The sequence below is a fragment of the Anolis carolinensis genome, unplaced genomic scaffold (genome assembly GCF_035594765.1).
Source record: "Anolis carolinensis isolate JA03-04 unplaced genomic scaffold, rAnoCar3.1.pri scaffold_9, whole genome shotgun sequence".
NCBI classification, from domain to species: domain Eukaryota; kingdom Metazoa; phylum Chordata; class Lepidosauria; order Squamata; family Dactyloidae; genus Anolis; species Anolis carolinensis.
In genome coordinates, this window is record NW_026943820.1 from 28,101,208 (window position 1) to 28,127,792 (window position 26,585).

The window sequence follows — 26,585 nt, forward strand, 5'->3', positions numbered from 1 at the left end:
TTTTATCTTTGTCTTCTTCCTTTTGTTTTCTTCTTCCTCCTCCTTTTCTTCCTTCTTCCTTTTCCTCTTCCTTTTCTTCTCTTCTGCTTCCTCCTTTCTCTTCCTCCTTTTCTTCCTGCTCTATTTCCTTCTCCTCATTTCCTTCTTCTTCCTCTTCTTCTTCCTTCTCTTCTTCTTCTTCTTCTTCTCTTCTTTTCTTCTGCTTCTTCCTTCCTCTTCCTCTTCTTCCTCCTCTAGCTTCTCCTCCTCATCTCCTCTTCTTCTTCCTTCTCTTCTTCTCTTCTTCTCTTCTGCTTCTTCCTTCCTCTTCCTCTTCTTCCTCCTCTAGCTTCTCCTCATCTCCTCTTCTTCTTCCTTCTCTTTCTCTTCCTCTTCCTCCTCCTCTTCTTCCACTTCCTCTTCTTCTTCCTCCTCTTCTTCTATATCCTCTTCCTCCTCCTCTTCTTCTCCCTCCTCCTCCTCTTCTTCCTCCTTCCTTTTCCTCTTCCTTTTCTTCTCTTCTGCTTCCTCCTTTCTCTTCCTCCTTTTCTTCCTGCTCTACTTCCTTCTCCTCATTTCCTTCTTCTTCCTCTTCTTCTTCCTTCTCTTCTTCTTCTCTTCTTCTCTTCTGCTTCTTCCTTCCTCTTCCTCTTCTTCCTCCTCTAGCTTCTCCTCATCTCCTCTTCTTCTTCCTTCTCTTTCTCTTCCTCTTCCTCCTCCTCTTCTTCCACTTCCTCTTCTTCTTCCTTCTCTTCTTCTCTTCTTCTCTTCTGCTTCTTCCTTCCTCTTCCTCTTCTTCCTCCTCTAGCTTCTCCTCATCTCCTCTTCTTCTTCCTTCTCTTTCTCTTCCTCTTCTTCCTCCTCTTCTTCCACTTCCTCTTCTTCTTCCTCCTCCTCTTCTATATCCTCTTCCTCCTCCTCTTCTTCTTCCTTCTCTTATTCTTCTCTTCTTCTCTTCTGCTTCCTCTTTTCTCTTCCTCCTTTTCTTCCTGCTCTACTTCCTTCTCATTTCCTTCTTCTTCCTCTTCTTCTTCCTCCACTTCCTCTTCTTCTTCTTCTCTTCTTCTCTTCTGCTTCTTCCTTCCTCTTCCTCTTCTTCCTCCTCTAGCTTCTCCTCCTCATCTCCTCTTCTTCTTCCTTCTCTTTCTCTTCCTCTTCCTCCTCCTCTTCTTCCACTTCCTCTTCTTCTTCCTCCTCTTCTTCTATATCCTCTTCCTCCTCCTCTTCTTCTCCCTCCTCCTCCTCTTCTTCCTCCTTCCTTTTCCTCTTCCTTTTCTTCTCTTCTGCTTCCTCCTTTCTCTTCCTCCTTTTCTTCCTCCTCTACTTCCTTCTCCTCATTTCCTTCTTCTTCCTCCTCTTCCTCTTCTTCCACTTCCTCTTCTTCTTCCTTCTCTTCCCCTTCTTCTTCTCTTCTGCTTCTTCCTTCCTCTTCCTCTTCTTCCTCCTCTAGCTTCTCCTCGTCATCTCCTCTTCTTCTTCCTTCTCTTCCTCTTCCTCTTCCTCCTCCTCTTCTTCCACTTCCTCTTCTTCTTCCTCCTCTTCTTCTATATCCTCTTCCTTCTCCTCTTCTTCTCCCTCCTCCTCCTCTTCTTCCGGTTGTGTTGTTAAAGTGCGAAGTATGGAACCCTGCGCAGAACGGGGAAGCCTTAGCATTGAACAGTTGTGTTATTAATGTGCGAAGGATGGAATCCTGCGCAGATAGTTGGCCAATGCGACTTAAGCAACGTGCAGTCACTGAATGGTACTGTAGAGGAGAGTCTACTGAACAAGCCAGTCCCTGCCGCAAACCAGGACTGTCATCTGTTGAGGAGTTACGAAGGTGGAGGCATTACTTTTCATTCAACCCTCGTACAATTAGTCATTAAAATAATCATTAAAAACAGCTCTTAACTCTTAAGCTCCCCTACTTTCATCTTTTTCTCCCCTGTTTTTCTCCCAGGGATTCGGTGTGGGCAACGGCATGACGAACTACGCCCTCAACGACGAGACGCTGATGGAGTTCTGCTACTCCCACGGAGTCTTTGGGGACGAGTAAGTCTCCAAACCAGGCATGGGCCAACTTTGGCCCTCCCTCCAGGTGTTTTGGACTCCAACTCCCACAATGCCTAACAGCCAGTAGGCTGTTGTGTTGTTAAAGGGCAAGGTGATGCTCTGGCATCGGACGATAGGGAGGACCTTTCCCCTAGTCGTTCCTTAGCAACGCCAGATAAGGAGCCTGGGAGAGATGTGTCCCCTGGTTAGTAGAAGTCGGATACTCGGTCTCTGGGAGGAAGAAGCCAGGTTAAGGAGGTCACAGAGAATCCGTGAGAAACAACAGAGTGAAAAACCCACACAACAAAACCCTTTTCCCTAGTCGTTCCTTAGCAACGCCAGATAAGGAGCCTGGGAGAGATGTGTCCCCTGGTTAGTAGAAGTCGGATACTCAGTCTCTGGGAGGAAGAATCCAGGTTAAGGAGGTCACAGAGAATCCATGAGAAACAACAGAGTGAAAAACCTAAACAACAAAACCCTTTCCCCTAGTTGTTCCTTAGCAACACCAGATAAGGAGCCTGGGAGAGATGTGTCCCCTGGTTAGTAGAAGTCGGATACTCGGTCTCTGGGAGGAAGAATCCAGGTTAAGGAGGTCACAGAGAATCCGTGAGAAACAACAGAGTGAAAAACCTAAACAACAAAACCCTTTTCCCTAGTCGTTCCTTAGCAACACCAGATAAGGAACCTGGGAAGTTAGTAGAAGTTGGAGACTTGGTTTCTGGGAGGAGGGAGCCAGGTTAAGGAGGTCATAGAGAATTTGTAAGGGTGAAAGACCCAAACAGAGCAGATGTTAAAGGCATTTGTGGGAGCCTTAAATTAAGGGATTGTTTACCTGAGAGCCAGATTAGGCAATGCTGGTCTTGGGTCTTGTTTAATTATTTATTTATTTATTTATTACAATATTTATATCCCGCCCTTCTCACCCAACAGGGGACTCAGGGCGGCTTACAATAAAACGCATATATAAAAAAATTATACAGTACAATATAAATCAGTTAAAAAATTATAACGGATAAAAACACATTATAAAATGTACAGTGTAGATATGTGAGATTAGATAATAATAATAATAATAACTTTATTTTTACACCCCGCCTCTATCTCCCCAGAGGGGACTCAGGGCGGCTTACATGGGGCCAAGCCCGAATAAAAACAATAGCAATATAAAACACAACAATAGACAAAAAAACATGCACAATTATAAAAATTTAAACATTAGCCAGTAAAAACAAATGACAAGAGCTAATAAAAACATGGATTAAAATGGAGAGGTTGTAAAAGTAGACTGGGTAAGGTGCACCATATAAATATTGTAAACATGAGGTGACTGATAAAGTGCTGCAAATTCTTGGAAGTGCAAATTGGGATGGGAGTAGACCCTGTAGATTACACATTATAAGATAAAACACATTATAAAATATAGGTAGACGTGTTCACATCTATGTCTAAGATCTTTGGGAAAGTTTGGTACTCATGTTCATTGATTAATGAATTTAAAGAAGTTCCTACCGTGTTTCCCCGAAAATAAGACAGTGTCTTATAGTAATTTTTGCTCCCAAAGATGCTCTAGGTCTTATTTTCAGGGGATGTCTTATTTTTCCATGAAAAAGGGTTCACATTTATTGTTAAACAAAAAATAATAACATTTATTATATGCTGTACAGTAGTTGTCAATAAACCAGCATAACCAGACAAACTGTGGATCCTATCAAGAATTTCTTGTTACTATCAATATTTCCATGTACAACACTTTCTGGTATGTACATTTACCCATCCTGCAAGCGGGCATGCTTCCAAACAAAAACTTTGCTAGGTCTTACTTTCGGGGGAGGCCTTATATTTAGCAATTCAGGAAAACCTCTACTAGGTCTTATTTTCTGGGGATGTCTTATTTTAGGGGAAACAGGGTATATGTCTATTTTTTATTCCTTTTTTTTTTTTGCTATACCTTGTCCTTTTGGACAGAACTTTGTTGGATGGACTATTGCCTTTGAAATGCCTTTTCCCTATTCCTTTTGGGGACATTGCTTTTCATCTTATCTTTTGACTTTTGTCTTTTTTATTTGCTTTTCTGAATTAACTGTTTAGTTAGTATTATGGGACTTCAGGCCCGCTTACGGTACGGAGACGGATTTGGTCGCCTTGGTGGATGATCTCCGCAGAGAGCTTGAGGAGGGGAGTGTGTTTCTGTTGGTTCTCCTGGATATCTCGGCAGCTTTCGATACCATCAACCATGGTATCCTTTTAGGGCGGTTTCCCTGCCGTCTTAATGTATGTCACCTGTCAATGAATGCCATCCCATCAATGTCTATCTCGCCCAATGCAGCCTGTGGACCTCCTTGAATGAAAACTGCTGCAGCGACGGAATCTGCAACTACTCCGACAATGACAACAGCAACTGCATCACAGCCGTAAGTCTCTTTGGCAGAATCTTATTGACTTACATATTTAAATCGTGTTCTGTCTCATTAAAATCTATATATATAAAAGAGTGATGGCATCACGGCAGCGGACAAAACAACAAAAGTAAACACCGCACAACTTCGAAAATTGACAGCATAACCCCTCATCCATGCCTCTAGGTTGATACAACAAAAAGAAAAGAAAAATGAAGTCCTAATTAGAGGGAGAGGAATAATTGGTTTTATCCAATTGCTGCCAGTTACTTTGCCTTTGCCTTGCCTTTGTGGGAGGGACATCCTGCAACACATTTTGCACTAGTTTTGCAATATCTCATCATCGAGTCTCAACCAATTCAACAGAGTTTGTGGCACAAAAAAACAAAGTTTCTGGAGTAGAACAACTCCTTTCAAAGTAAGGATTGGACAATTAACAGGAAATAACGCTTTCAAACTAGGAACAGAACATTTTCCAAACGTTGTTCCATAGTGTGATGCTCGTCTCCTTTTTTGTTCCTGCCCCAAGATCTCGGAGGCCTATGGGGTGCTTTATGGGATTGGCCTGAACATATACAATCTGTATGCGCCCTGCTGGGGAGGGGCCCACTACCAGGACCGCTACCAAGCCGACCTCTCCAACCTCTTCCACCAATACCAGTTCAACGTCCCTGTGCCGGTAAGTTGGGGACATTTTTTAAGTCTAACTCCATCCATCTATATATATAAAAGAGTAATGAAATTTCGGCCTAGGACAAAACAACAAAACTACACATCCCAGAAACACTAAACTTGGCAGCACAACCCCTCATCCATGCCTCTACGTTCATACAACAAAAAGAAAAGAAAAATAAACTCCTAATTAGAGGGAGAGGAAGAATTGTTTTTATCCAATTGCTGCCAGTTAGAAGGCTAAGCTCCGCCCACTTGGTCTCCTAGCAACCTACTCACATCTAACCCTATATTTACTTGTTCCCCCTTATTTTGCTTCCTTTCCAGGCAGTGGGTGCCATCCCAGGAGTGCCGGCGTGTATCAACGCCACGGCCATGTACGTCTGGCTGAACGCAGATGACGTCCGGCAGGCTCTCCATATTCCCAGCAGCCTCCCAAACTGGGAACTTTGCAGGTGAGCCTCAAAGGATTGCTCTGGGCCCCACTGATATGGGAAAAGCTTTGAATGTGTTATAATAATAATAATAATAATAATAATAATAATAATACCTGTATATACTCAAGGTGAGTGCGTCATTGAATCATTCCACAATCTTTAAGAGAAGAAAAGGGGTTATAAATAAATATCATCATTATTATTACACTATAACATGATTTTTGTTTCTGGATTTTAAATGTCATTTCCTAATTGGTTCTATTCTAAAAACATGGGAAAGGTTTATTAAACTGCCAAAACCTTGTTTCTGCGGGAGGGACATGCTGCTATAGCACATTTTGTGCTAGTTTTCCAATGACTCTTTCGTCATTCTCAACCATTTCAAGCCACAAAAACAACAAAGTTTCTGGAGTAGAACAACCCCTTTCCAAGTAAGGACTGCACAATTTTACAGGAATAACACTTTCAAAACAGGGACAGAATATTTTTAAAATTTGTGACATAGTGTTATTATTCCACACATTGCCCTGGTATAGTTGGCGAGCAAGCACAACAAGGCTCTTCTTTCTGGATTTTTTCTGGGTCTCGAACAGCTTTCCCGTGGCTCCGGCCTCACATTCCTCTGCTGTGTTTCAGTTCCCAGGTGCGGGCGCATTACCAGCGGGAATACCAGGACATGTCTCCCTTCTACAAGGCTCTGCTGGAGCAGGACCTGAGAGCGCTGGTCTACAACGGAGACGTGGACATGGCCTGCAATTTCCTGGGGGCTGAGAAGTTTGTCCAGGCTTTGAACCAGTCGGTAAGCAACAAAAGGGAAGTTCACTCGAGGACAAGCAGGAAGAGAAATCTCCAAACATAGCAGCTTTTCTTAAGAAAGTGGATAGGAGAGAAGGAGGAAAGGAAAGAGCCTTCTTTGCAGTGTCTTTGATGCCTGTATTCTTCTGGACCTGTCCCCAATCTCAGGCTGTGAGCTCCAGTCCACTCTCCCCCTAATACATGTGATCAGACTTCGGAAAGTTGGAAGCCATTTCCTTCCTGACTGTTTCCAGTCAGCACTCTCCGAGGTGAAAGTGGCAGTTAAAACCGTTTGTCTCAGCAGCAAGCCATAGACAGTAGCCAGTCGGAATTCTGGCTCCTGGCTGGCTCAACCAATCAGCTGTTGACACATGCCTTTCCAGTCAACCCAGTCAATCATGATGCCTTTTTACAAATACACCCCCCCCCCCTCTCTCTATATCTATATATATAAAAGAGTGATGGAATCCTGGCGACCACCAAAACAACAAAACTAAACACCCCACAACCTCAAAAATTGACAGCACAACCCCTCATCCATGCCTCTAGGTTGATACAACAAAAAGAAAAGAAAAATAAAGCCCTAATTAGAGGGAGAGGAATAATTGTTTTTATCCAATTGCTGCCAGTTAGAAGGCTAAGCTCCACACACTTGGTCTCCTAGCAACCCACTCACCCAGGGGACAGGCAGAGTTAGGCCTCACTTAGGCCTATTCCACACTGCCTATAAAATACAGATTATCAGATTTTAACTGGATTAGATGGCAGTGTAGACTCAAGGTCCTTCCACACAGCCATATAACCTATATAACCTTATATTATCTGCTTTAACTGGATTATCTGGACTCCACACCTTTACCCTTTACCTTAACTACCACCAATTCCTCAATACTTTATTTCCCATACCACCAGACTTCGCCACAGCAACGCGTGGCTGGGCACAGCTAGTATATATATATATATACCAGTGTGTGTATGTGTGTGTGTGTGTGTGTGTGTGTGTGTGTGTGTGTGTATATATATATATATATATATATATATATATATATATATGAGACTGGGATTACACTGGGATTACAGTCACTGTTCTGATTTAGATCCAAATTGTCTGTAACTTGAGGACTGCCTGTACATACCGTATATCCTCGTATGTAATCCATACCTTTTTGGGCTAAATTAGGTTGCCAAAATCAGCGCGCTCATTAGATTCGCGTAATACAGTAAGCAAAAATAGGAAATGGCTTCAGAAGCCAACCAGCAGGACTTGGGAGGTGGGGAGGAAGCCCAAGTGGCCAGTTATTATTAGGCAACCTCACCCTCTCGCTCCAATAACTATCACAACTGAGGTGTGCTATGTAACTAAATTTGATATATGTTCTGTTCCTGGTTTGAAAGAGTTTATGCTGTTTAATTGTACCGTCCTTACTTTGAAACTACAGTAGAGTCTCACTAATCCAAGCTAAACGGGCCGGCAGAAGCTTGGATAAGCGAATATCTTGGATTATAAGGACTGATCAAGGAAAAGCCTATTAAACATCAAATTAGGTTATGATTTTACAAATTAGGCACCAAAACTTCATGTTATACAACAAATCAGACAGAAAAAGTAGTTCAATACGCAGTAATGTTATGTTGTAATTACTGTATTTATGAATTTAGTACCAAAATATCACGATATATTGGAAACATTGACTACAAAAATGGCTTGGATTATCCAGAGGCTTGGATAAGTGAGGCTTGGATTAGTGAGACTCTACTGTAGTTGTTATGCTCCAGAAACTTTGTTGTTGTTTTTTTTTGTGGCCACAAATTATGTTGAATGGGTTGAGACTGTCTGAGATATTCATTAAAAGGTAGAGCAAAATGTGCTGCACCAGGATGTCCCAAAGTTTTTGCAGTTTCATAAGCTTTTCCCAGTTTTTTTTTAATGATAGAACCAATTAGGAAATGACATTGATAACCCAGAAAAGAAGCCACGTTGCATAATGTACTGCAAACAGGCTGATGAAACTGATTCCCTGCCTTCTCTCTGATCCTGCAGACGCAAAGCGGGTTCCAGCCCTGGTACTACAAAGACCAAGTGGCAGGGTTTTTCAAGGAATATGAGAAGATCACGTTCCTGACGGTGAAGGTGAGTGAGACTCCAGGGATGGGAATCCCACAGCTCTTTGGTGAGCAGCCTGTCACGTAAAGGAGCTCTGTATGCCACTGGGTCCATTATCAAACCTCATACCACTTTAGCACCTGGAAAATCAAGACCGTTGTCGGTTCTGATTTGTGAAAAATAAAGCAGGGTATAATAATAATAATTATTATTATTTATACCCCGGGGCCCGGGCTGTGGCGCAGGCGGGAGAGCAAGCCAGTGCAATTAGCTGCAATGAATCACTCTGACCAGGAGGTCATGAGTTCGAGGCCCGCTCGGAGCCTATGTTTGTCTTGTCTTTGTTCTATGTTAAAAGGCATTGAATATTTGCCTATATGTGTCATGTGATCCGCCCTGAGTCCCCTTCGGGGTGAGAAAGAAGGGCGGAATATAAATGCTGTAAATAAATAAATAAATAAATTATTATTATTATAAAATAAAAATTATTATTTAAAATTATTTAAAAATTATTATAAAATAAAAGATTGGGTGCCGTGCCAAAAGATCTCGGCCGGCATTTGGAAACAATAGACATTGACAAAATTACGATCTGCCAACTGCAAAAGGCCACCCGACTGGGATCTGCGCGCATCATCCAAAAATACATCACACAGTTCTAGACGCTTAGGAAGTGTTCGACTTGTGGTTTTGTGATACGAAATCCAGCATATCTATCTTGTTTGCTGTGTCATACAATAATAATGATAATAATAATAATAATAATAATAATAATAATAATAATAATAATAATACAGTGAAGTCTCACTTATCCAACATAAACGGGCCGGCAGAATGTTGGATAAGCAAATATGTTGGATAATAAGGAGGGATTAAAGAAAAGCCTATTAAACATCAAATTAGGTTATGATTTTACAAATTAAGCACCAAAACATCATGTTATACAACAAATTTGACAGAAATAATGCTATGTAGTAATTACTGTATTTACGAATTTAGCACCAAAATATCACGATTTATTGAAAAAATCGACTACAAAAATGCATTGGATAATCCAGAACGTTAGATAAGCGAGTGTTGGATAAGTGAGACTCTACTGTAATAATAATAATAATAATAATAATAATAATAATAATCCCCCTTGATGGGTGCCACCTTGAAAAACTCAGCTGCTCTCAGGATCTCAAGATTGAACTGCAAAGGCTTTGGCACAAACCAGTGCAGGTGGTCCCGGTGGTGATGGGCACACTGGGTGCTGTGCCAAAAGATCTCAGCCGGCATTTGGAAACAATAGACATTGACAAAATTACGATCTGCCAACTGCAAAAGGCCACCCGACTGGGATCTGTGCGCATCATCCAAAAATACATCACACAGTCCTAGACACTTGGGAAGTGTTCGACTTGTGATTTTGTGATATGAAATCCAGCATATAGATCTTGTTTGCTGTGTCATACTATGTCGTTGTGTCAATAATAATAATAATAATAATAATAATAATAATAATAATAGATACTTAGCCACTTTGAGCCTCCTTTGGGAGAGACAAAGTGGGGTATAAATAAAAAATAGAACAAGAAGAAGAAGAGGAGGAAGATGCGGGGGAGAGGAAGCATTCAAAGCACTGGAAACCCATTGTGTGCACATGCAGTGACACATTGGTACAAAGATGCTTCTGCTTCATTTCTTTGCAAAAACGATGACCTTGTCCTCCTTTGGCTCGCTCACATCCCAGCATTGTGTATTTGCACTGTGCTTTTCCTAACTATTGCTGTTCTGTGTTTGTTCCCAAATGTGCAGGGTGCTGGGCACATGGTCCCCCAGTACAAGCCTGGCCCGGCTCTGAAGATGTTCAAATGCTTCCTCTCCCAAACCAGCTACGTTTGACCCACCGTCATGGCCTTGTCATTAGTCTCCGAACGCTTGGGAAAGAGTCTACAATCCTGCTCAGAACTACCCTTTGTGAGCACACTGTAAACACTGCTGATGATATGTGTATAATATATATTTCTATTATGATTCCATGTTATTAAAATGTATTAATCATGCAGACCTGCTGCGTCCATGATGCTCAACTCAGATTGCGCAAAAGAGTTTTGCTCTCCTTTTGCATATAGGTTTATTAGAGCGTTCCAGGCAGGTGAAAACAGGAAACATAGCAAAACGAGACCATAGGCAAAACTTGGATAAAGTAATTCAATAAGCAAACATTAAATCCCAAAGACCAAGGAGCTAGAAAATATCCTTGAAAACAAGGAGCGCTTGGAAACAGGAACCTTGGAGGTAAAGCAATGTTGCCTTGACTGGAAAATGAACGCTACATGAATGAATAAAAGCCTTCCCCAAAATCCCAGATTGTGAGAAATGCATTATTTTTTCCCTTTCGAGGCAGCTGACTGATTATTATCTCTTTTCTGTTGTAAACCAGCAGAGCGCCTAAGTTTCTGAGAGACTTCTCTATCTTTACTGTAAAACTGTCCTCTGTTCAAGGTTATTTTCTCGCTGCTTCCGAGTCACTACCAGACCGTAACTCTGAAGTACTCGGTGAAAGGTGAAACCCCGACAACTCCCCTGTCTCAAGCCTCTCATCTGAACCTTGCTCATCCGCACTTAATTCTGGCTACTCGGGTCTCTCATTAACACTTAATTTCGTCCCAAGCCCCTCAATTGAAGTATAATTTCCTTCATGAACTTCAGACTCAGGCTGTCCAGTGGGAACAGACACAGATTGAACAGGCTGACAGACAACATCAACAATAAAGATCCTTGGGATCTGATGGGCCCGTTGTTTGTCCCTTGCTGGAACCACATAACCCATTCATAGCCCATTTCAGCACCTTTGTCTCCTGGACTACTCCACTCCACTTAGAACCATAGAGTTGGAAAAGACCTCACGGGCCATCCAGTCCAACCCCCTGCTAAGAAGCAGGAAAATCTCATTCAAAGCACCCCCGACAGATGGCCATCCAGCCTCTGCTTAAAAGCCTCTAAAGAAGGAGCCTCCACCACATTCCGCAGCAGGGAGTTCCACTGCTGAACAGCTCTCACAGTCAGGAAGTTCTTCCCAATGCTCAGGTGGAATCTCCTTTCATGTAGCTTGAAGCCTAGTCTGCAGGGCAACAGAAAACAAGCTTGCTCCCTCCTCCCTATGACTTCCCCTCACATATTTACACATGGCTATCATGTCTCCTCTCAGCCTTCTCTTCTGCAGGCTAAACATGCCCAGTTCTTTAAGACGCTCCTCATATTATTATTATTATTATTATTATTAAACTTTATTTGTACCCCGCTAGCATCTCCCGAAGGACTCGATGCGGCTTACAAAGGCCAAGGCCTCAACACACAATATAACAATACAAACAGAGGCAAATTAAAAAAAATTAAAACAGTATAAACCACAAGCAATAACAATACGCTAAAACACAACAGATCTGGGCCGGGCTAGAGTAATGGGTACACGATTAAAAGTGCTGATGTGACAGGTGATATATAAGGCTTATAGGGCAAGTGCAGAGTGCGATATGCGATCTTAATTCTAATAAAGTGCTTATGGGACTTGGTGTTGGAGATTTCCTATTAATCTGGGAAGGCACCTTGGAACAGCCAGGTCTTCAAATTCTTTCTGAAGACTGCGAATGTAGGGGCCTGTCTGAGATCCTTGGGGAGGGTGTTCCAGAGTCGGGGGGCCACCACGGAGAAGGCCCTGTCTTGTGTCTGGCTTGTTCTCCAGACCTTGATTATTTTAGTTGCCCTCCTCTGGACGCTTTCCAGCTTGTCAACATCTCCCTTCAACTGTGGTGCCCAAAATTGGACACAGTGTGATTCCAGGTGTGGTCTGACCAAGGCAGAATAGAATAAGGGGGAGCATAACTTCCCTGGATCTAGACGCTATTCCCCTATTGATGCAGGCCAGAATCCCATTGGCTTTCTTAGCAGCAGCATCACATTGTTGGCTCATGTTTAACTTGTTCCACACGAGGACTCCAAGGTCTTTTTCGCACGTACTGCTGTCGAGCCAGGCATCGTCCCCATTCTGTATCTTTGATTTCCATTTTTTCTGCCGAAGTGAAGTCTCTTGCATTTGTCCCTGTTGAACTTCATTTTGTTAGTTTCGGCCCATCTCTCTAGTCCAGGGGTCCCCAAACTAAGGCCCGGGGGCCGGATGCGGCCCTCCAAGGCCATTTACCTGGCCCCTGCCCTCAGTTTTATAATATAATATTTTTAGATCAGTTTTAATAATATTATATTATATTATATATACATATAATATTGATAGTAATATTATAATGTAATACAAGGTAATACTAATAATAATACCATATAATAATATTAATTATATATTATATATTACATGTAATATTACTAATAATATTACAGTATAGTGGTATAATTCAATATAGTAATATATAATGCTAATATTGTTCTATGCTAAACTATAATATACTGTATATACATATAAATTTGTAAGCCGCTCTGAGTCCCCTTCGGGGTGAGAAGGACAGGATATAAATGTAGTAAATAAATAAATAAATAATAATAAATAATATACTGTATATATTCGGGGTGAGAAGGACAGTATATAAATGTAGTAAATAAATAAATAATAATAATAAATAATATACTGTATATATTCGGGGTGAGAAGGACAGTATATAAATGTAGTAAATAAATAAATAATAATAATAAATAATATACTGTATATATTCGGGGTGAGAAGGACAGGATATAAATGTAGTAAATAAATAAATAATAATAATAAATAATATACTGTATATATTCGGGGTGAGAAGGACAGTATATAAATGTAGTAAATAAATAAATAATAATAATAAATAATATACTGTATATATTCGGGGTGAGAAGGACAGGATATAAATGTAGTAAATAAATAAATAAATAATAATAAATAATATACTGTATATATTCGGGGTGAGAAGGACAGGATATAAATGTAGTAAATAAATAAATAAATAATAATAAATAATATACTGTATATATTCGGGGTGAAAAGGACAGTATATAAATGTTGTAAATAAATAAATAATAATAATAATTTTTTGACAGGCTCGCCCAAAATCTGAAATGACTTAAAGGCACACAACAACACAACAACAATAATCCTAATTAACTTGACTATCTTGTTGACCAGAAGCAGGTCCACACTTCCCATTGAAATCCTGATCGGTTTGAGTTGGTTAACGTTGTTTTTATTTTTAAATATTGTATTTTTCTTTTGTTGTTGTTGTTGTTTCTGCACTACAAATAAGACAAGGATTGTGGACCGGCCCTCTGCTTTAAAAGTTTGAGGACCCCTGCTCTAGTCTAGTTTTGAATTCTGCTCCTGGCTTCTGGAGTGTTGGCTCTCCCAAACATAACAGGTAGTGGCTTAGATTTTGAGTGATTCCCAAGCCTTTGGCCTCTAGATGTTTTGGACTACGGCTCCCAGAATTCCTGGCTATTGGGCTAACGCAGCTGAGCCTTCTGGGAGTTGGAGTCCAAAGGGCCAAAGTTGCGAACCATTCATTGAGGCGAAAGGATGGAACGGTGTTTTCCTGCACTACTCTGCTCCCGCCTCGAGACAACCGCGCTCTGATCCCATTGGGTAGATTCACAAACTCTCTCAGAGCGCCGCCTTCCCATTGGACAGCCCGGGTCTAGCGAGGACATCGTTCAACCAATTAGAGCCCGGAGACGACTCAATGGGCGGGCCTTTTTCACCTTTTCCCCGCCTCCTCGGGGCTGCCGATCTAGGGGAGCGCAAAAAGGTCCAAACTCGAGTCCCTTTCCTCAGCCTCGGCTCGTGATTGGATTGGAAGCGGGAGGCGGGGCTTAGGTCGCGCCGAGCCATTGGATCTCGCGGGAAGAGGCCCCGCCCCCTGCCTTTCCCGCCGCGGGGCAGGACGGGAAGAGAAAGGGCCGCGACGTGAGCGCGCGACTCCGGCCGCCATTTTGTTTCGGAGCGAGCGAAGGGAAGGCAGGCCCGGTCGCGACGGAGCGCAGAGCGGCTCAGGCAAGAAGGAAGGAAGGGAGAGGGAAGGAACGGAGGCCCCGGCGCGCTCGAGGTAAGCCAGGCCTCAGGGAGGCCTTCCCCCGCCTTCTGGGGGCGCGAGAGCCGGGCCTGAAAGTAAACCGAGGTCCCGGCGGATCTGCAGGCCCAGGCCTCGTTCGCGGAAGCGCCTCCCGGCTGGATTCCCCTCAAGGCTGGGCCTCCCCTTTCTCCCAGGATTCGGCCCACCCTGGCCCGCCAGCCCTCCAGGTCTTTTGGACTTCAACTCCCACCATTCCCAACACCTAGAGGGCCCAAGTTTGAAGTAAGGTAGGGTTGGACAGGCAGCCACCAAGTTACGAACCAGACCAGCCTTGTAGGTGTGTTCTTCGTTGGGATCTGTATGTAAATCGGAAACAGTGGCATTTTTTAAGTACAGCTCCAGCCACAAATATCTGTAGACATCTATATCAATATATGTGTCTGTATATGTATGTGTGTGTACCTGTATATCCATATATGTATGTTTGTGTTTATATCCATGTCTTCAATCCACCCAGTTGAAGATATCGCTTTTCCAGCAATCCTTTGACCATATTTAGACTCTTTCTGAATATATATGAGGACCTTCAGATTCTTTATTAAGCATTTTACTAGATTGAGATCGATTATTGTTGTTTTTACCTCCAACAATAGCTGTATTTTTCTGTTTTTTATCAAGGGGCATTGTGAAGTTATGATGTTTAAGTTGGCTGCTTATTGTTTTATGTTATTGTTTCTGCACTTTTTGTGTTTTGCATGTTGCACCTTGAGTGCTTTGTGAGCCATCTGAGCTCCTCCAGGAGATAGTGATAGGGTATAGTTAAATATAATAATAATAATAATAATAATAATAATAATAATAATAATGTATATATACCTATATATATCCATGTATCTGTATGACCAATATAGATCCATCCATATATAGATTTACCATATATGTATGTATGTGTGTATATCCAGGTATACCCATATCTCTGTGGGCATATATACACCCAATATATATTTCTATATCTATATGTTCATATCCTTCCATATATATTTTATCGTGTATGTGTGTGTGTGTGTATATGTGTGTGTGTGTGTGTGTGTGTGTGTGTGTGTGTATATATATATATATATATATATATATATTTCTGTGTGTATTTCCATTTATATATACCAAACAAAGCCCTGTGGAAACGACAGTCACAATGCTAACCTGTCCATGGGAAAATAGCTTAGAAAGAATATCTCCATCTATGTATGTATATGTGTGTGTATATCTGTCTTTGGATAGCATAGGGAAGGGTGAACACCCCTATTGTGTTTCCTTTGCTGTCTGTGCCCTTGTTCAGGAGATTCCACCTCACTTTCTATCCCTGTGAGAATTGGATTTTGCAAAATGTGGATTGTTGTGGAAACAAGGATTGGGCAGAGCTTCAATAGAGACCCCTTTTCCCTCTGATAATAACTCTTCCAGGAGTGGATTTCCCTTCCTAGCAGTAGATTTCTAACTCAGGGATGGCCTGTAATGCTGGTAGATTCTCCTTGAACTACCATTACTCTCTGCTGTGGGATCCTGGGAGTTCTAGTTTCCCATGGCCTTCCCTAGCACTACCCCCCCCCCCCCCCAAAAAAAACCCAAAGGCCCAGATTGCATCACATTCATTCTACAGTGTGGATTCATTCATTGTGAGTTTTGAATGAAGGAAGGAGGAAAGCGTTTTAGTTTTGGGATTATTTCTTCAGGCTCTTTTGCCATTTGCTGTTCTTTATATGTTATCCTTCAATAATTCCATTATGCCCCATGCTTTCAAGTGTTAATTATTCTGTCATTACTGATAACAACAGACCCTTCCCAAGACCTCTGATAGTTGCCCTAAATCCATCTGATAGTTGTCCTAAATCCTTTTTTCTCGTTCACTCCTCCTTCTGAACATGCCATCCTTTTAATTGATTTTGCTCCCAGTTAAATTTCTGGTTCTTAATCTCATTATCTTCCTTTAATTGGTGATATTTTCTACTTTGTGGTCTTTGGGAAACTGGGAAGCCTCCTCAGGCTTGAAGTGTCTTGTTTTTCAGTAGAGCCAGGAGTTGTTTTCTATCACTGGCAGTTATTCTTCAGGGTCTCCAGATGGTTTTTTTTAAACACTACTTGCTGTATTTAATAGAAATTCGGGCAACTTGAAGGCACGCACAAACACCAGCAATTCAACTTTGGACCATTTTGGTTGCAAAGTGTATGAGTTTTGCTCCGTCTTGGTACGGTCTATTTGCATTTATTCAGCTCTCAGCATTTAAAGCTGTTACTGCCCTTAACTACACATTGTCTTCCTTCAGAGATTTACACTGCTGTATAATCCAGTTTCTGAATCCAGATGATCTGCTTTGTACTGGATTTGTATGAGTCTACACTGCCAGATAATCCAGTTCAAAGCAGATCATCTAGATTCAGAAACTGGATTATACGGTAGTGTAGATGGGGCCGTACTCTGGGTTTCTCTGCTGGCCCTGCATAATCTCATTCAAAAAGCTTCTGTGGCCTTGTTCTCTTATCTCTCTTTTCTTAGAGTCCAGCACGTTCTTTACCTGCAACCTTTGCTCTTTGAGCTCATACCTAAAAGGGCTTCCCAATAAGTGAAACAGCTCCTAGTGTGCTAAATAAACAAAGAAATTTGCAAAAGAAAAAAGGAGTTTAGTACATATTGATCAGCTAAAGAGTGTTAGGAATTGTGCTGCCTTCTAGGAGTTGCGGTTCTATAATGATTGGGGGGGGGGGGGTTGTCCAATTCCTATATCTGAATTAAAGGTTGGTCACTAAGTTGAGATATAAGAATTTAAAACAGAATCATTCAAAGTCTCAAAATTACTTCGTAAACAGGAAGTGAATTCCTCATAGTCCTTACACCGATATAAAAGTAAGACAGTACTTTACCGAGTATGCTGAAGATTAAGTATATCCTTCTCTGAGGAAGCAGATACCAGTCGGTGGGATTTTTAAAGTAATATTTAATTGCATGTTTAGAGTGATACTTGAAATTTAGCATTTGTATAGTATCTTAATCTTGTTGCTTAATGGTGTTGAAAATCTAATAAAGGTCTGTGTTCTTCTGTCTGTGTGCATAAAGCTTGATTTGGGTCATTTAGTTTTTCTGACCAATCTCTTACAGTATGATTGTAGTGTTACTTGAGGCCCATATGCTTTCTCTTTTCTTTTGATGGGACTTTTTCGTGTCAGTAGCGACTTGAGAAAACTGCAAGTTGCTTCTGGTGTGAGAGAATTGGCCGTCTGCAAGGACGTTGCCTGGATGACTTGATGTTTTTACCATTCTTGTGGGAGTCTTCTCTCATGTCCCCGCATGGAGCTGATAGAGGAAACTCATCTGCCCTCTCCCCAGGTTGGATTTGAACCAGCAACCTTCAAATCATCAGTCCTTCTGGCACAAGGGTTTAACCCCCACTGCGCCATCAGGGAGTGAAAGATGATTCATTTTTTAACTAGCCCTGAGCTGCTTTTTGAACTGAAACAGTATCTAGTTTTAACTAGTTTCTTTGACAAGGACAGGCAGGCTTAAGATGTATTCTGTCATCCCAGTTTGTTTAGATAAACAACACTTAAACATTGAGTTTGTGTTTTGTGCAGAATTGTGAACAGATCAAAAGAGAAGCCAAGGCTCTTGGTTGCTTTACAGTCACATTGGAGAGAGGAGTAAGTTTGTGTAGCTAATGATAAATGTGTCGAATAATGTTACATATCGACCAGGTTAGCTGGTGCTTGCTATGTATATTTACATGCATTTGTAAATGTAATTATTTTTCTTGATAATAGTCTGATTACTTTCTAATGCTGACTTACTGTAGTAGGAGATACTGTTTGAGATTACATAGACTTGTCACTTTTGCAGTGGAATTTCTTCTAGTGCTTTTTGTTTAGAGACAAACCTGTATTAAGATATTTATAGAACTCTGATGTGTACTGTCTGAAATGAATAAAAAGCCTAAAAACATTTTTTACATCTGAAAGTGACTTCCTCGCCTCTTCACTCCTAGTTCTGACGTAGTTTAACATATCTACATCACAAGTTCTGGTTGGTTGTAGATTACTTTCATGGTTCTGACTTGAAGAATCCCAGGAGTCAATTCTGCATAAGATCTCTGGGAATTCTTTGAAAGGAATGATTCTAGAAATTTATTTGTATTATCAATGGGCCTTATTTGGATGTTGAGACTTCTGTGCTTTCTTGACTTCCTGGTATTAAGCAAGAAGTCATAATAAAAGATCTTGGCTCAGATGTATAGCTCACTAGTCTGTTTAAGGAAATGCACAGAATTTAGTCTCTTTTTTCATTAGTATTTGCTTAGTTTACTGGTTTAAAGTTAGAGCCCATGTATGGGTTGTGAAGCAGTCATATATGTTTGCCCTAATAACAGGGTATAGCTTTGGAAAACATGTATAAAGGATGAAGCAGATATTAATCCTTTTGGTATGTCCTCCTGTTATTAGTAATTCCACAGTGGGTCAACTTAACCACCTGTGAAGTTTTCAGTGTTTATACTATGCTAGCTGACCCTTTGGAACAAAGGTGCATTAAATGTTTTTGCTGCTGAGCTTTTTTCTGGGAATGCTGGATAAATTGCATTGCTCTGGATCAGTGAGCAGTTACGTAGTGGTTTCTGTGGTATTGTAGTGTTTAGGCACGTCTCCCTTCAGTCAGTGTTGTGCCAGTATTAGTGAATTTGAGACTGTGCCCCATTTATGCATCTGCTTCCAATAACAAGAGTCTAAAGTCCAACAGGTTTTGCAATGAGGGTGGTCTACCTATATCCCTTTGATCAAATGTTGTCTCGGTGAGAGTTCAGGCAGATGACTTCTGTGCAGATGAGGCCCATGACAGAAAATAGTTTCCCTACTTCTCTGCTAATCGTACATCAGGCTGTATGTATAGGAATATTTGTATTTTAATGATTGCTAAAATTTCATGGCCAGGCTTGCCCCACTGCATTGTTTATACAGGATCTGCTCATGTGTCCAGAAGGTCAGGGTGCGGCTGTTCATTCCTATTTGTCACTGTTTTATAGAACTTGCAATGTAACATTTCTTTCTGGATTTTAAAAAATAGATTCTTTGCTTGTGAGTAAATGCATCTGTTACTTATATTGCCAAATGTTCAAAAGCTTACACGAGATGGGTTATACTAGTACACTAGTACTAGTAGAAGCAGAAGCATACAAGTTAGGAAACAGTGGGACAGAATGTGAAAATAAATGACGTAATGATTTTTCCCCCATAATGATAAATTTTACTGAGGGGAAGACAATTGATATCTTCTCCTTTGATACGCCTTAAGCTTTTTTTCTTCTTCTCCCTTTAGTCCCTTTGTTGAATGTAATGCTGTGGCTATATGCCCATTCAGTTGCCCTTGTGCAGTTAGTAGAAAAAGGGTGTGATATCACGAAATACTACTTTAACATTTGAGGAAGTTATAACACATTCTTGTTTGCTTTTGCAGGTGCCATGGTTCAGAAAAGATTGAGAACACTGGGAAAGAAGAGCTGAAGATACAGCAGGAATTGGATTATCTGCTAACTAGGGGGAAAAACATTAACCTGTCTCTGAGGTGACTAAAGGGGAATAATGGTGATTTTGCGCCGGGCTCGGCCGCCTGCTTCCGCCCCAACCAGCAATGAATCTTGACTCGCTCTCGCTGGCCTTGTCTCAAATCAGCTACCTGGTGGACAATTTAACCAAGAAAAACTACCGAGCCAGCCAGCAGGAAATACAACACGTGAGTAGAAAATCACACACAAAACATTTTCAAGTTGAAATGATGGTGGGGATGAAAAAAGAGCTTTAGCTCCTTTTGGTATCATTTGTACTCCTTGTTCTGGCTGATTGAGTTTGTTTCAAATCAAGAATTAGAAAGTCCGATATTTTTGTTCTTTTTTCTTCTTCTGATATTTGAGGCATCTTTAATTTAAACTACACTGTAAGGTCCTTTGTTCATTCATGTCATTCACCAGCTGTTTCTGGAGGGAGTGCAGATTCCCAGGACTCAGTTATCAACATCTTTACAAATCTATTGTACATTTTGCAGTTGCTTTTTACACAAAATATAGAATTCTCCCGGCTGACTTTTAAATGTTTTTTTCCCCTTTAATTTAAATTTCATTGGGTCTTTTCTGTGTAGGACCAGCACTAGATTTAGTTGAGCATGTGTAATAAGCCGGTTCCTTATCTGTGGTGCTCTAAATGTGGTTGGACTGCAACTGCTGTCCTTCACCATTGGTTGGAGTTGATGAGAGCTGCAGCTAGAGGGCCAGCCATTGTCCCCTGTGCTGCATATTGAGTCACACCGCTCTCATCAGGAAAACATGTAAACATCAAAGTACTCCTCAGGTGTAATGTCTCACTCGGTAATCACAACCCATTCCCAAAGGCATTTCCTGTATTGTAATCTCTGCCCTTGAAAAACATGAAAAAGTGGAGTAGTTTGTCTGCAGTCTATCCAGAATACAAATCAGCAGTCAGCCACAGAGAGCCAGTGTTGCTGCCTTGCTGTCTCTCCTATATGAATTCCCTTGAGTGTTGATGGAGTATGTAAACTTCACCGAAATGAGTCGAAACATATGCCTTCCACTCGTGTTCTGCCCAGTTTAATCTCTAGCGCTGAGAGGGCTTCTGTTTCAAAGAGCAGCTTCAGCCTGAATAATTCAAGTTGCTGCTTCAATACATGCACAATCCGGTAGGAACAAATAGCCAGTTTTGCAGGAGTTTGTGTGTGTTACCTGGACAATTTGTTAAGTGAGCATTAATAAGGTGTGAGTAGTTTCGTGAAAAATATTGTTTTTTGTGCAGGAAGCAATTTATATCAATACTCAGCCCCAATATATAAAACATTCACTTTCTAGTAGATAAGCATGAGCGCAGGGAAACAATTATGAATTTTGTGGCGTTGTCTGGGTTTTGGGCTGTACAGCCGTGTCCTAGCAGCATTTCTTCCTTTTTTTGTTTTGCCTGCATTGTGGCTGGCATCTTCAGAGATCTGATAGCAATAAAGCAAGTGGAGTATATATACCTGTGGAATGTCCAGGAAAACCACACACCACCCCAGTGACTTCAACTGTGAAAGCCTTCGACAATACAGTTATGAATTTTCTTTGTTATGAACATTGTTCAACACCTTTGATAGTTAGAAGAAAGCAAGTTCTTTTCAGGAAGGAAGAACCCTGTGGTCCTCCAACGTTTGCAACAGTTGTATTTTTGTGTTTTTCTTTTCTCTAATTTTTGTTTCTGTGTTTGCTTACTGAACTGATTCACCAGAAGCAAATGGGGAGCCTCTTTCAGTAGCTTGGAAAGCATTCACTTCCAAAATTTTGATTGTAGCTTTCTTATATCCTAACCATTTCCACATCATACATTTTTCTCTCTAAAGGGATCACAGCTTGTTTCCATGAAAGAACACAGTCTGTTGACTCTTCTTGGTGATGTGCCTTCCCTCCCTGCATTGCTGCCTAGGCTTTCAGTCACCAAGGAAATCCATGGGGTTGTTGCTCTTTGAAAAACTCTTCTTTTAAAGAAGCACCAATCTCTCTCTTTCGTTTGCCTTGGAAGCTGAATGAATGCCTCATGAGGATCTGAAATGTCAGTGGGTTGGAAAAGGCAAGGAAATTGCCCTCCCAAGTGAGATTCATTGCTTGCGGAGGCCTCACCTGTGTTTGTACCCGCCTGCAGTCTTCATGCTGCTAAACATGTTTTACCGGAATGCTCACAATTTCCAAAGGCATGACAGGCCTTGCGGCATATCCAGCACAAACAGTCCTGGTTCAGGGCAATGTTGTTGGTCTACAAACTTAATATTTAGTCATTTAATGTCATGCCTTCCTCCCAAGCACAGGACCCAAAGCAGTTTACAGCAAGCTAAAACAATATAGATAAAATAAATATTTTTGATATTCTTTTCACTTTAACAAGTTAGTGTGCTAATAGATAATCTGTTTATTGATGAGGCCACTATCATCAACAACAACAAAAGACAATAAATAAATAAATAAATAGATAGACACTTTTCACTATGCTAAAATTCCTGTAATAGTTAAATAAATAAAAACACAATAACATTTGTTAAATAAATTTGATGAAATGGCATTAAATTACAAGATGAAAGCGAGGGGGGGGGGAGTAGAGTAATGAGTCAGTTGGAGAGTTTAGATAAGTTCATCACCATGACAAAAGACCCCATCTCTCAGAGTAAAAACATTAAATGGTTCTAGTAGTGTTGTTATTTGAACCATTTATATAATGATTTTACGCTTTTATGTCAGATAGATCTTTTTAATTGGTTTTAATGCGATGTGAGCTGCCTCGCATCTCATGCTGGTGAAAGACCAGATGTAAATAATATAATAGTATAGTTAAGAAAGCTAGTTCTTCTTTACCTTTGCATTAATGGACACAATTCTGTTAAATACAAAAGTTTAAAACAGTTCAAAACATATTGGGAACATAATAAAAAGATGTGGTCCAGAGGCATATTCTTCAGTTAAAGAGAAGTAATAGTGTCACTCTGTTCTGCTGTGGTGAGTTAGGTGGATTGCTTTAATTATAAGTGAATGCTTTGCAAAACAAAAGGAAAGTGGTTTTTGCGGCATGTGATCACCAAGGCTACCCCAGTGCAAAACTCTGGTTGAGGGCTTCTTCCCACTCCTGGATTTAAGGGGGAAAAGAAGCCCCTCAAAACCCAGGCCTCCTCTTAAAATAAAAGCTGGAAGTGAGCTTCTGTGTATTTCAAATTTCATCTTTCCTTGTTTTCTCTGAGCTGCAAGTAAGTCCCGAGGGACAAGATTTGGCTCCCAGGTTGTAAGTTCATATCCCCCGTGATGTACGATACTGCATGTATCCCCAATCTTTGCTTGCAGAATACCTACAGTTCCCTTCCTTCAGAGAGAAGCATAGAACTCTGTATTCATAGGTGCCCAGCTACATTGTCATCAATGGAATGTGCTTTAGGAGGCGTGCTGGGGGCTCCCTTTGAACCTTGTAGCTGGTTTTCTGTCCTTTGCACACATAGAGCTCCTTAAAGTTGCTATTGGGAAGCAACTCAACCCTGATAGCAGGTTATGAATAATCTGTCCTAAGGGTAGCCTGTGGTTGCCCATTGTCTTTGTACCAGTCCTTTCAACTCATTTTGCTTTGCTTGAAGCCCTTAGGCGCACTCTCCTTGTATACTGGAAAGCCAGGTGCAGGCCTCTTCTGCTGTGAAGAAGGGTAAATATATGACATTGGCTAGTTGTGCCTCCAGTGCCAAGTATGAGGCCTCCATACGTGTGCAGGGCTTGAGCTTCCCTTTTTCTGTCTGGAACAGAGGTTGAATGTATCACCCGCAGGTCTGATAACTAGGTTGGTGTTTCTTATCTTAATATTTTGGGGGTGGTTAGAGACAGGAGATCCTGGGAACTGTCAAGGGAACCTCTCAAAAGCCAGCAGTGGGCAGAGTGTTGGATTACACTATGTACCAAAATTTGAAAAATGTTACGTTCTTGGTTTGAAAGTGTTATTATTTCCTGTTTAATTGTGCAATCCTTACTTTGAACGTAGTTTTATTCCAGAAACTTCATTTTTGTGGCTGTCACAAACTAGGTTGAATTGGTTGAGACTCAATGATGAGATATTCATTGAAAAATGAGAGCAAAATGTTCTGCAGGATTATTATGTTTATTTATACCTCACTTTTTGCTTCACAAGGAAACTTAAAGCAGCTTACAGTGCAATTTAAAATCTACAAATATACAAACATTAAAACGGATGTCTCACATTAAATTAGTTTAATAAACTTTGTCCATGTTTTTATGATGGAATCATTTAGGGAAAAAAACTTTTATAACCCAGGAACAAAAATCTGCCTTCATCAATTTCACTGGGCGATGCTGGGCCAATCACATTTGGTGGAGAGCATGCTTTAATCCAGAAGATGCAATTAGGGCCCTACCTGCACTGCCATATGATCTAGTTTCTGATTATCTGTTTCAAACTGGATTATTTGGCAGTGTAGATCCAGACTTAGGACTCCGATCTAGGCAATATTATCATCAGCCAAGGACAGCAATATACCCCTTCAGTTTTGGGAGCTAGCTGAATATCTGTAAGACAGAGCTTTAAAATATAATATATAATGTCCATCTATACACATAAAAAAGTGAAAATCCATATGTGTGTATGTGGTGCGCTAACACAGACAGCCTCTGGTCTCCACAAACAGTCTATAGGTCCCAGTGCTGAGGAGCCACCAAGTCATTCCCTCCCAGGTTACAGCGAGCACATCCCACTGTTCAATTCTCTTGCCATTTGCATGACCCTGCTCACTGACTCTCCCTTAACCCTTTCCTATGGCACACAGCAAACAGAGGAATTGATCAGCAACTGAACATATTAGAGGTTTGGGGAGAATTCACCATGATGTATAGGAGTTGTAGAAAATAGGATTTATAGTTCACCTGCAATCTAAGAGCACTCTGAATGCCACCAATGATGAACCGGGAACTTACTTGTCATACAGACCCAACATGGCCAACTGGGAATACTGTTAGACTTTATCTCTGGGAGTTATAATTCACCTGTATTCCGTGAGCCCTCTGAACCCCACCAATTATGGATCTGGACCAAACTTGGCAGACAGATCCAACACTGCCAACTTGGGGTGATTGACCTTGGCATCAGAGAGCTATAGTTTACCCATATTCAGAGAACACTGAACCCAGCAAGTGATGGATCTGGACCAAACTTGGCGCACAGACCCAACATGGCCAACTGTGCATACAGGTGAGGTTTGGGGGTGATTGCCCTGCGAATCTGGGAGTTGTAGTTCACCCTTACCAAACTGGACCAAATTTAACTATTACCTAACATTCCAAAACAAACAATGCCTTCTAATAACCCGGACACTGCCGGGTCCCCAAGTTAGTATATATATAAGCTTCATATAATCTTTACTATATAAACATGTTATTTATAGCTACTCCATGGGGTTCATCACAAGCATCATTGTCAACAGATTTCCTTTTCTTAATTAGAAACTTACTCATTTTAGTGGTAGTTGTTGCAATTTAGTCAACAAATGGCCCAAATTATAAAGGTTATAGCAGCCCCTACACTTGAACAGCGCCAGTGCCAGCCCTCCACTTCTGTAGTGATTAAACTTTTAAATGGAGGCTGGATAGCCATCCAGGGGTGCTTTGACTGTGTATTCCTTCCTGGCTTAAGAGGGTTAGATTAGAAGCCTTCTGGGGGTCTTTTTGATTCGCCTTGTCTGGAGGTTTTTGAACTGAGGCTGGATGGCTGTCGGGAGGGTTTTGACTGTACCTTTCTGGATGGCTGAAGAAAGTTGGATACCCTTTGAAGGTTTCTTCTAGTAGGAGCAGGGTGATCAGCATTTTTCAGGTGATACAGTACTGTGTCCCAACACACGGTTTGGAAAGCTCTGCTCTAAGCTATGGCTTGTCTGCAGAAGAAGAGACTTTCCCTTGGATCCTTTCTGTAAGCTTCCTCTTCCTGTTCACAGGAGTCTTTGGCATGTCACTCACAAGCGCCACTTAGTTGTTCTGCCTCCTCCCTCTTCAGAGCTTTCTTTGGCCTCTCAACCTTGCCAGACCAGTTACCTCTTTGTTTATGCACCTGCCTGACCTGTTGGAAACTGACCTCTTAAATCATAATAGGTTTTGTAGAACCACCTGTTAATTGTGACTAGTCGAAATTAAAATGTAATGTAGTTAAAAGATGCTTGATGAAGTGAGTCATTGCACAGGGTTGGCGCAAGAGCTCTATGTAGCCCGGCTCTCTCTCTCTTCCCCAGGCACTAGCCTTTCTGAGTCATGACTCTGAACAGCATGACTCAGGTTAGCCGCTGATATCCACCATAAATTTTGAGAATGCCTCTTTAAAGCCTGGAAAGCGAGTGGCCATTGCTGCATCTTGTATTGGTATATGCCTTAAGTTGCCTTGTTAACGGGAGGTATGGTCAGTGGAGGCACAGACCAAGGCCTTTTGTGGCACTCTTTCACCAAAAGAACAGGTTAGGTTGGCCTCTCTTTTTTCTAGGCAAAGAGCAAAGACACTGCACCACAGAAATAATATTATAATGTTGCAGAAAAGGGGCAGCGAGGATGAA

The 26,585-nt window shown here is 41.2% G+C and overlaps 2 protein-coding genes across 10 annotated transcripts in view; both read left to right on the plus strand.

Annotated features, from left to right (window-relative positions):
* LOC100561404 (lysosomal protective protein) overlaps nt 1-10,767 on the plus strand; it is a 35,473-nt gene extending 24,706 nt beyond the window's left edge. Inside the window, exons 6-12 of the mRNA XM_062961980.1 lie at nt 1,919-2,010; nt 4,337-4,421; nt 4,936-5,085; nt 5,406-5,533; nt 6,152-6,314; nt 8,352-8,441; nt 10,215-10,767. Of these exons, the coding sequence (XP_062818050.1) occupies nt 1,919-2,010; nt 4,337-4,421; nt 4,936-5,085; nt 5,406-5,533; nt 6,152-6,314; nt 8,352-8,441; nt 10,215-10,301 (795 nt within the window). The 3' untranslated portion in view covers nt 10,302-10,767. The remainder of the gene's footprint in view (nt 1-1,918; nt 2,011-4,336; nt 4,422-4,935; nt 5,086-5,405; nt 5,534-6,151; nt 6,315-8,351; nt 8,442-10,214) is intronic.
* Nucleotides 10,768-14,318: 3,551 nt separating this feature from the next.
* The window catches only part of cnot1 (CCR4-NOT transcription complex subunit 1), a 61,971-nt gene continuing 49,704 nt past the window's right edge, over nt 14,319-26,585 (plus strand). For 8 of the 9 annotated variants that reach the window (XM_062961948.1, XM_062961954.1, XM_062961951.1 and 5 more), the window contains exons 1-2: nt 14,319-14,476; nt 19,935-20,210. In XM_062961948.1, coding sequence (XP_062818018.1) covers nt 20,109-20,210 — 102 coding nt within the window. In that variant the 5' untranslated portion in view covers nt 14,319-14,476; nt 19,935-20,108. Of the gene's footprint in view, nt 14,477-18,067; nt 18,134-19,934; nt 20,211-26,585 lie in introns of all 9 variants that reach the window. The other variant, XM_062961949.1, reaches the window with a different exon arrangement.